Source organism: Trichechus manatus, unplaced genomic scaffold (genome assembly GCF_000243295.1).
Source record: "Trichechus manatus latirostris isolate Lorelei unplaced genomic scaffold, TriManLat1.0 scaffold00009, whole genome shotgun sequence".
NCBI classification, from domain to species: Eukaryota; Metazoa; Chordata; class Mammalia; order Sirenia; family Trichechidae; genus Trichechus; species Trichechus manatus.
In genome coordinates, this window is record NW_004443945.1 from 18,011,592 (window position 1) to 18,022,696 (window position 11,105).

General features: G+C 36.8%; 1 protein-coding gene across 1 annotated transcript in view; it reads right to left on the reverse strand.

The window, feature by feature from the left end:
* The window catches only part of SPAG1 (sperm associated antigen 1), a 92,079-nt gene that overhangs the window by 52,428 nt on the left and 28,546 nt on the right, over window positions 1-11,105 (reverse strand). The window contains exons 7-8 of the mRNA XM_023726040.1: window positions 8,397-8,527; window positions 4,993-5,099 (exon numbers count right to left, since the gene is read on the reverse strand). Of these exons, the coding sequence (XP_023581808.1) occupies window positions 4,993-5,099; window positions 8,397-8,527 (238 nt within the window). The remainder of the gene's footprint in view (window positions 1-4,992; window positions 5,100-8,396; window positions 8,528-11,105) is intronic.

The window sequence follows — 11,105 nt, forward strand, 5'->3', positions numbered from 1 at the left end:
AAGAAAGTAATCAATGTCCCTAATTGGTACATGTAGAAACTGTTGAATTGGTGTGCATTTTGCTGTGTATATTCTCAACAACAACAAAATAAATAAAATTATATATTTAAAAAAAAGAAAGAAAATGAAAAGACAAGCCACAAACTGCAATAAAGTATTTGCAAAATACACATCTGATAAAGAATTTGTATCCAAAATATACAAAGAACTCTTAAAACTCAACAACAAGAAAAAAAACAACCCGATTCAAAAATGGGCAAAACATCTGAACAGATACCTCATAAAAGAAGATATACAGATGGCAAGTAAGCAGATGAAAAGTTGATCAATATCATATGTCACTAGAAAATTGTAAATTAAAATAACAATGAAATACCACTACACACATATTAGAATGGCTAAAATGCAAAACATTTACAACACTAAATACTAGCAATATGTGGAACAACAGGAACTCTCATTCACTGCTGATGGAAATACAAAATGGACAGCCACTTTGGAAGACAGTGTGGCAGTTTCTCACAAAGCCAAACAAAATCTTACTGTATAATCCAGTAATTGCACTCCCTAGTAGTTATCCAAGGTAGTTGAAAACTTATGTCCACACAATCACCTGCACATGAATGTTTATAGCAGCTTTATTCATCATTGCCAAAAACTGGAAGCAACAAGGTGTCCTTCAATAGATGAATAGAGAACAAACTATGGTACATTCATCTAAGGAACTACTATTAATGATAAAAAGAAATGAGCTATTGAGCCATGAAAAAACATGGAGCAACCTTAAATGCATATTGCTAAATGGAAGAAGCCAGTCTGAAAAGGCTGCATACTGTATGATCTCAACTATATGACATTCTGGAAAAGGTAAAAGTATAAGGACAGTTAGAAGATAGTGTTTGCTAGGGGCTTAAGGGCGAGGTGAGGGGAGGGAAAAATAGGTAGAACACGGGATGTTTACGGCAGTGAAACTAACCTGTATGATATTGTAATGGTGGACACATAACCTTATGTATTTGTCAACACCAACAGAACTGTACAACACAAAGAGGGAACCCTAATGTAAACTATGGACTTTAGATAATAATAAGTCAATATTGGTTCATTAATCATAAAAAATGTACCACACAAATGCAAAATGTTAATAATAGGAAAACTCTGTGTGGGGCTGGGAAGGACATAGTAACTCTCTGTACTTTCTGCTAAAATTTTCTACAAATTTAAAATTGCTCTAAAAAGTCAAGTCTATTAATTTTAAAAAATCTGGCCATTCAGCTAACACTATTGACATTTTCATGATTATCTTTCCTGATATGTTTCTGTGTAGAGGTACACACAGAGATGTATAGTTTTATACAAATGAAATCATGCTATACATGCTTTTTTAAGTGTAATTTTGAATGTTCTTAAATATTTTATGCTAACTAGAATGGAAGAAAATATATAAACATTTTCCTTATCCGTCTACATTCTTTAATGGCTTTATTGAGGTATAAAGATATAAACAGCATGTATTTAAAGAGTACAAGTTGATAGACTTTTGACATATGTATATACCTATGAAACCATTGCCACAATCAAGATAATGAAAATATATATCATCCCCAAAAGTTTCTGTATATCTCTTTCTAATACCTCCCTCTGATTCTCCTGCTAGCCCCCCACCCCTAGGCAACCACTACTCTTTCTATATGATAGATTAGTCTGCATTTTCCAGTATTTCATATAAATGAAATCATATTGAATGTGCTCTATTTTGTCGGCTTCTTTCACTTAGCATAATTACTTTTAAATTCATCCATACTGTTGTACGTATCAACAGTTCATTCTTTTTATTGTTGGTAGCATTCGACTGTATGGATACAACAAAATTTGTTTATCCATTCACCTGTTGAAGGACATTTATTCTGCTTTCAATTTTTGGCAATTACAAATAAAGCTGCTATGAACATTTATATACAAGTATTTGTATGGGCATATGCTTGCATTTTTCTTCAGTAAATACCTAGGAGTGGAATAGCTGGATCATAAGGTAGGTGTATGTGTTTATGTATAACTCTTTAAGAAGCTGTCAAACTGTTTTCCAAAGCAGTTGAATTATTATATATTCCAAACTATAGCATGAGAGTTTTATTTTCTCCACATCCTCACCAACACTTGATATGGTCAGTCTTACATTGTGGTTTTAATATATTTCCCAATAAATAATCATGCTGAGCATCTTTTCATGTGCTTATCTGCCATCTACGTATCTTCTTTGGTAAAGTGTCTGATCAAATAATTTGCTTATTTTTTATTTAGTTGTTTGTTTTCTTATTATCAAGCTTTGAAAGTTCTTTATATTTTCTTGATACAAGTCCTTTGTTGGATATATGATTTGCAAATATTTTCTCCCAGTCTGTAGCGTGTCATTAGTCAAGAAGTTTTTAATTTGGATGAAGTCCAATTTATTAATTTTTTTCTTTTCTATTGTGTTTTTGGTATTCTAGCTAAGAAATATTTGCCCAGGGTCATAAAGATTTTCTCCAACATTCTTTGATGGTTACAGGGGTGGGGAGGGAGGGTGAGGGTTATTCACTAACTAGATAGTAGATAAGAATCATCTTAGGTGAAGGGAAGGACAGCATACACTACAGGGGAAGCCAGCACAACTGGACTAAACCAAAGCTAAGAAGTTGCCTCAATACAATCAAATACTTTGAGAGACAGAGTAGCAGGGATGCTGGGTCTGGGGACCATGCTTTCAGGGGACATCTTTGTCAACTGGCATAACAAAGCTTATTAAGAAAATGTTCTGCATCCTACTTTGAAGTGTGGCGTCTGGGGTCTTAAAAGCTTGCAAGCAGCCATCTAAGATGCATCAATTGGTCCCAACCACTTGGAGTAAAGGAGAATGAAGAACACCAAAGACACAAGGAAAGTATTGGCCCGAGAGACAGAATGGGCCACATAAACCAGAGACTTCATCAGCCTGAGACCAGAAGAACTAGATGGTGCCCGGCTACCATCAATGAACGTCCTGACAGGGAACACAACAGAGGGTCCCTGATGGAGCAATAGAATGATGGGATGCAGAACTCAAATTCTAGTAAGAAGACCAGACTTAATGGTCTGACTGAGACTGGAGGTGCCCCGGAAAGCATGGTCCCTGGTCTCTCCATCACCCCAGAACTAAAACAATTTCCGAGGCCAGCTCTTCAGACAGGGATTGGACTGGACTGTGGGACATAAAATGATACTTGTGAAGAATGTGCCTCTTAGACAAGTAGATACAAGAGACCAAAGGGGCAGCTTCTGTCCAGAGGTGAGATGGGAAGGCAGAGAGAGTTAGGAGCTAGCTGAATGTTCATGGGGAATCAGGGGCGGAGGGGAGGAGTGTGCTGTTGCAGAATGGGGTGAGCGGTTGGGGTCTCATAACAATGTATGTAAAAAAAAAAAAATTCTGTATGGGAGACTAACTTGAAATGTAAACGTCATTTAATTACAACAATAAAAAATAATAATAAAGATTTTCTCCAAAGTTTTCTTCTACAAGTTTTATATTTAGGTATATGATCCATTTTGAATTAATCTTTGTATATGTATATTTGTATACGGCACAAGAATCATGCATGCAGGCAAGGCCTGAAAGTCAATATGTAAACAAGACACTGTGTTGGGTAGTACAATTAAAGGTAATTTTCCTTGTTTTAAAATGTTTCTTTTAGAATATTGTTACATTAATTTTTAATTAAAAAAAAACAACCATTATTAAAAGGAAATAACTATAAGGAAAAGATGTGTTCCTAAGCCTAAATCACTGAAATGCTGATTCAACAAATGCAGCTGATATTCTAGGGACTTTAGCTGTTGTGAGAAAGAAAAGGGGGAGGAGGGAAAAGAGGAAGGGGGAGGGGAGAGAGAAAAAATGGGAGTGAGGGAAGGAGAAACGGGGAGGGAGACGGAGAGAGAGAGAAATAACCCAATAGGTATTTGTGGAAACTTAGTGACTACTAATTGTTGGAAGACTATTCTCCACAGGTCTCTCATATTTATGAATACATTGTGAGCAGAGACACAGACAGTCTTCGTCCTGGATTATCTTTTCAAGGATGTTTGTACATAAAACAACTTTGGAAAATAGAGATAGTATCATGCTTCAGAGGAGAGGGCAGTTTTGTTCTTCTCCAGTATAATAAAGATAATGTCTTTCTCTAGAGCAGAGTTTGGATAGGTTTGCTTGTAGCCCATTAAAAAGATGGGGTTTCCCTAAACTTAGGGTTCCTCACCTCTGACACAAACCCACTGAATATGCAGCATCCCCCTGGGCCACTATTTGTCACCTTCATGAGATTAGGTGGCAAGGGGAACTGACACAAACATGAAGCTTATTTGCTTGCTCTGCTATGTGTAATAAGGTCTTTTGTCTCTAACCAAGGAGTCTCATATCTTCTACCAGGCTAGCTAGTTAATTTGCAAGTAGGGTAAAATCTCAGACCCTTCACAGTTCTTGACCCTTATCTCTACAATTTAGGTCTTAACACATAACCCCCTATATACTTATGTGAGTGAGTCTGCTCAGTCAGTAATAAGGGCTGCCAACAATGCTATGCTTACCATGCAAGTCAGTGTTACAGAGAGAAACACTCTTCTATGGCCATAGAGCTCCTGCCTAATCTTAGCTTCTGTACCATTCTGCATAATAAATCAAGATTAGCTCAGAGAACAGCAATGCCTACAATTGATTACTGGGAAGGGGAAAATTAAATATTTGTCCTTTGGACATATATGTTTACAGTTCTGGACAATTTTTTTAAGAGCCTGTTTTTTTCCACTTCAAATAAATGTTAACATTTTAGGGTGTCTGGGCTATACCTACTTTTTAAAGCTGTAACCTAATCCTCAATATAATTTATTCAGCAAGATTGAAATCAGTGATTACTGTATCATTTCAACATAAATACAGAAATAGCTGACTACAGAATTAAAAAAGAAATCACTTTCTGTACTTACCTTAGCCAAATTATTATCAGGTTCAACATCCAGTACTTCACTCAAATCTTCTACAGCTTCCTGTAGCTTGTTTTGATGTTTATATGTAGTGGCACGGCGCAGAAGAGCTGAAAATTAAACAAAATAAAAGTTATGCTTTTTAAGATACAGCATTATAGTTATAACTTATGTCATGGATTGAATTGTGTCCCCCAAAAAATGTGTGCACCAGTTTGGCTGGGCTATGATTCCCAGTATTGTGTGGTTGTCCTCCATTTTGTGATTGTAAATTTATGTTAAAGAGGATTAGGGTGGGATTGTAACACCCTTACTAAGGTCACATCCCTGATCCAATGTAAGGGGAGTTTCCCTGGGGTATGGCCTGCACCACCTTTTATCTCACAAGAGATAAAAAGGAAAGGGAAGCAAGCAGAGAGTTGGGGACCTCATAACACCAAGAAAGCAGTGCCAGGAGCAGAGTGCGTCCTTTGGACCCAGGGCCCGTACGTGGAGAAGCTCCTAGTCTGGGGGAAGATTGATGAGAAGACCAACAGAGAGAGAAAGCCTTCCCCTGGAGCAATGCCCTGAATTTGGACTTTTAGCCTACTTTACTGTGAGGAAATAGATTTCTCTTTGTTAAAGCCATCCACTTGTGGTATTTCTGTTATAGCAGCACTAGATGACTAAGACATTTTATTTTGCAAGTGGAAGAATATAAGTAGCAGGGAAAAGTTTAGGATGTTATTATACAAAGGCTTAGCTACACCCATTTTCATATTGTTGTAGATAGAGAAAATGATACTGAAGCAAATAGAAGAGGCTACGTCAGCAACCATCCCCTCTAACAACTCTTCCTCTGGCAGCTCCTGGCCCTGCCAGCTGCCCCAAGGGCTGAGAAACTCCACAGCTTAATACATTTGTAATCCTTCAGAGGCACCACATTATGCTGCAATATTGGGAAGCTTTTCACTGAACAATGTTTTCCTTCTTATAGTCATCACTGGCATTATTTTATTATTTTACCACTTTACGAAAACTTTCGAAAATCCTTTATTTAGTATATTGATCACTAGCATCTATCTCAGAATATGGGCTCATTAACAAAATCTGTATTGCAATCTCTAAAATAATTAGGAGTTATTTTGCACAGGTAACTGTGAGAGAATTCTAATCATTAAGTTAGCTGGGTTCAGAAATTGAGTAATTTGATAATTTGCATCAGTTTTTTGCATAGGTTTCAATGTATAATTTGATAGTTATTTAACACTAAAGATGAATGCCTTTCTAGCAGGGCTTCAAACTGGTTCATTCCACTTCCAACCCCTGCTGAGAATTTCTAGGAAATGCTAATACTGCTGGTTAGGGACCAGTCTGAGAAGCAGTAGTACAGCAGTGGTTCTCGAAATGTATTATACATAAGAAACACCCAAGATCTTCTTAAATTGTAGATTCTGATTCAGTATATCTGCAGTGGAAAATCAAATTCTCATTTTGGTACTAACCAAAATGAACCAGTTTAAAGCCCTGCTTTCTAGTTCCATCATTATCAATTATCATGTAATAAGCGAACTCTGTATAGTAAGTCATTATTTTGAAGATAATCAGGCTTGGTAATTCTGAAAAGTGAGAATTTATACCTGATATATTTTAATATGCCATTTTAAAACTTAATTATAAATTTGACCAATTTTATTTTAGTCTTAGAACAAGCCATGAAAATCGAAAGCATAAGTCATTTTGTCATAAATTTAATCAAAATTGTGGCACTGTGTTTTAAGTACAGTTTAGCTGTTGCTATTCAGATTTTGGAAAGGGAATTTTTATGAAGAAATATTGATATAAAAACTATCTTTTTTTAAACTTTTATTTTGGAATAATTTTCGATTCACAGGAAAGTTACAAAGATATTACAGAGTGTTCCCATATACCTTCAGCTGCTTCCCCTAATGCTAATGTCTTATATAACCATTGCCAAAATTAAGAAATTATCATAGGTACAATACTATTAAGTATAGACTTATTCGGATTTCACCAGTTTTTCCACTAAGATCCTTTTTTCTGTTCTAGGATTGAATCCAACCTACCACATTGTATTTAACACAATTTTTTTTTTAGTGAAAAGTGAAGTTTTGAAGAGGATGTTATTTATTTACTTAAGCAAACATAAAATTTCTTAGTGCTTTATGGCCATGCTCATAGCTAGTTTGGCTTTTCCAAATTTGTTTTTTAGTAGTGAAGATTCTGGTGTTTAAGAAATTACTCAAACAAGGAAGAATTAAAACATAAGGCCATCCTAGTGGTAGAAGAGTAGCACAGTGGTTGAATGTGGGCTCTGGAGTCTGTCATGCGGTTTTGAGTCCTGGCTCTGCCATTCGCTAGCTCTGTGATCTTGGATGAGTTGCATAATCTCTCTGCACCTCAGTTACTTCCTTTGTAAAATCAGTGTGCTAATTATAGTATCTGTACCTCTCAGGTAGTTGTGAAAATTAATGGAGTTAATACACATAAAGCTCTTGGCAAAGGGTCTGGCACAGAGGTGGTGTGGGCCCATGAGAAGAACGCAAAACCTTCACCAGGTGCCTGATTAAAGCTGGGAGCCCACCGGTACTCTGTGATGAAGACCAGCTGGCACAAAATACAGGCACAAGAGGACTTTAGTGAGCGCAAAACATGACAACGATGGTGGAATTGATGCACCAGGTTCTCCTCAGCACATCTATAGCTTATGCCTACCTATGTTTGCAAGCACAAAGGGGTACATTCCATGTGAAAAAAATCAGTATTTATATTTATATGAAGTTCACAGATGTTTATTCTGTCTATTATAATTTGTGTCACTCCCTCTTGGAATGAGTCCTTCTTGATAACAGAAAAGGAAGAGAACCAAGTCTGACTTACATACTTCAGGCTGGGCCATGGCGAAGTGGAATTAGTCACTGAGGCGGGAAACACAAGACAGACTGCAGGTTTTGGTGGAAGGATGTAGTCAGTTTGGGACACATTTAATTTAAAATGTCTGTGGACATCTAGGTAGAAATGTCCACAAAGTAGATGGTAGGAAGTTCTAGAGCTCCAGTATGGGCTTTTGATTTTATCAGAAACAGTATAGGATCAGAAAATGTCCATATTAAAATATAATTTCTTTTTAGATTAAATGACAGAGTTTGAATCAAGCTTGAGCTATTTCTTAACATATATATTTTATGTACTCTTCTGGGATTATTAGCTACTTCAATACAAATAATCAGGGGCTTACATTCCAAATAGAAGATAAAATTAAAAGCAATTTTATAAAGGTGGTGACTCACAAGAACAAATCTGAGTTTATTTTAAATATTTTTAACATAAATGTAATGAGTGCCTAAAAATGGTCTTTAATGGATCCTACTGTAAATTTTAAAATATTCTATGAATTTTTTTTTTACCCTTTAAGTTTGCAGGTTCCAACTCCAAGACCTTTTCACAATCCTGAAAAGCACTATTCCAATTCTTTAATTTGATTTCTGCTTGAGCTCGATTGTTATATGCAGCTACAGTTGGAAGCACTGATATGCTCCTATAAAAGAAACACTTATTATTACCAAGCAGACTGAAGGTACACATAAGAAAATAGAAAAACTCAGCTAAAGTTGTAAATGAAACAATTATAGCCTATGTCATCAAAAATAATAAAATGCAATTCTATACAAAATACACATAAAGGCAATATTTACATAGTTGCTTAAATACCCAGTTAAGAGGTTTAAAGTTGACTCAAGCTTTAATGGCAACATGAGAATTTAAATACCCATGTTGTTGTTGTGTGCCATCGAGTTGATTCCGACTCATGGTGACCCTGTATGACAGAGCAGAACTGCCCCATAGGGTTTCCTAGGCAGTAATAAAGATTACAGGAGCAGATGGCCAGGTCTTTTCTCCCTCGGAGGGACTGGTTGTGTTCAAACTACCAACCTTCTGGTTAGCAGCTGAGCACTTAACCACTATGCCACCAGCATTCCTAGTAAATACCTATAGATCTCCTAAAACACTGGTTTACTTAATCTCAAACACATTTTTTTGACTTCTTGGGAACAGTTTCCTAGTACAAGAAAAATGGATCAACCACAACTTTATTAAGCTGTTATTGTGTTAATAGACACAAGTCAGTTTGTAATCTAAAAAGTAGATGTAACTCTAAAAAAAAATCATATAGTAATTTAATTGAAGGAAACAGGGCCAGTAGTCAAAGGGATGAGGAATATGGACTTTAAGACAGCAAATTTTACTAGAGTAGAAGCATGAATGGAAAAGAATTAATGAAAGAAAAACTTAGCATCTACTGGGCTGTTTGCCAAGAATTTGATTTGGAATACTGTGAAATAATATATACCCAGATATAGGAAAGGGTATTGATGCACTGAGTTTACTAAATCCAGAAGAGAAATAGAAGATGAAAATGGAAAAGTCACGAAAAGCATCAATTTACCAAGATCATTACCAAACCAAAACCAAACTACTGCCGTCAAGATGATTCTGACTCTTGGTGACCCCATGTGTTACAGAGTAGAACTGCTCCATAGGGTTTTCTTGGTGGTAATCTTCACAGAAGCAGATAACCAGGCCTTTATTCTGCAGTACCACTGGTGGGTTCAAACTGCCAGCCTTTAGTTAGTAGGTGAGCATAAACCTACTAAGATCATTAAAGATGAATATACAGAAATTGCATGGATGGATACAGACCAGATATAGAAAACACATATGAATAATAATAAGAGTATCTTATACCGAGTACACAGGCCTGACAGAATAGAACTGCCCCGTAGGGTTTTCTAGGCTGCAATCTTTATAGGAGCAGATCACCAGATCTTTCTCCTGTAGAGCCACTGGGTAAATTTGAACCACCAACTTTTTGGTTAGCAGCCAAGCACTTAACTATTACACTACCAGGGCTCCTGATGTAGGCACTATCATATCCTTATCACAGTGAAAAAACTGAGGCAAGAGAGTTGAAGAATCTGCCCAAAGTCAGAAAGTAGCAGTCTGGGTTCCCTTAGCCAACATGCTCTGCTGCTTTAATTCACCAACGATAACAGTCCTCATGAGAAGAACATAAAAGTTGTGCTTCCCTAATATACAAGACAATCACTAGAAAGATTCTCCACTGGTGGAGATCCACAAGAAGAGAAAGAACAGTATTAGAGCTGAACAGGTCTGACGTCAACTTGCCTGAACAGGGGAGGCTGCACTGAGTGAATGATCCATCAAATATCCTCTTTACCTTGTGTGTTCACTTAAACAATCTGAGACAAACTTCTCCAAAGACACAAACAACATCAAAAAACAAAATAAAACCAACTATCTTCATTCTGAGGGTTGAAGGAAGATTTTACAGAGTTTAGTTCTAAGGTAACACTAGTGATTCCCTAAGCACAGTTTGTCTGTAACACTATTTTAGTCTACTTTTCATAGAGTATAAGAGCTTCTAAAGTTCATACAACAAGTATTTATTGAACATCTACTATGAACCAGGTACTTGGCTGGGCACTGGGGATAAAATGGTATAAAAAACTGACAGTTGGGCTCTGCCCTCACAGAGCTTAAAGCCCAGTTGACAGCAAATCATACAAATTTAAATCATCCTTCTTTTTTTTTTTTATTTTTGTATTATACTTTAGATGAAGGTTTACAGAACAAAATAGTTTCTCATTAAACAGTTAGTACACATATTGTTTTATGACAATGGTTAACAACCCCACTACATGTCAACACTGTCCCTTCTAAACCTTGGGTTCCCTATTACCAGCTTTCCTGTCCCCTCCTGTCTTCTAGTCCTTGTCCCTGGACTGTTGTGCCCCATTAGTCTCGTTTTGCTTTATGGGGCCGTCTACTCTTTGGCTGAATGGCGAACCTCAGAGGTGACTTCATTACTGAGCTAAAAGGGTGTCTGGGGGCTATACTCTCAGGGTTTCTCCAGTCTCTGTCAGGCCAGTAAGTCTGGTCTTTTTTGTGAGTTAGAATTTTATTCTACATCCTTCTCCAGCTCTGTCCAGAACCCTCTGTTGTGATCCCAGTCAGAGCAGTCAGTGGTGGTAGCCGGGCACCATCTAGCTGTACTGGACTCAGTCTGGTGGAGGCCTTGGTAGCTGTGGTCCATT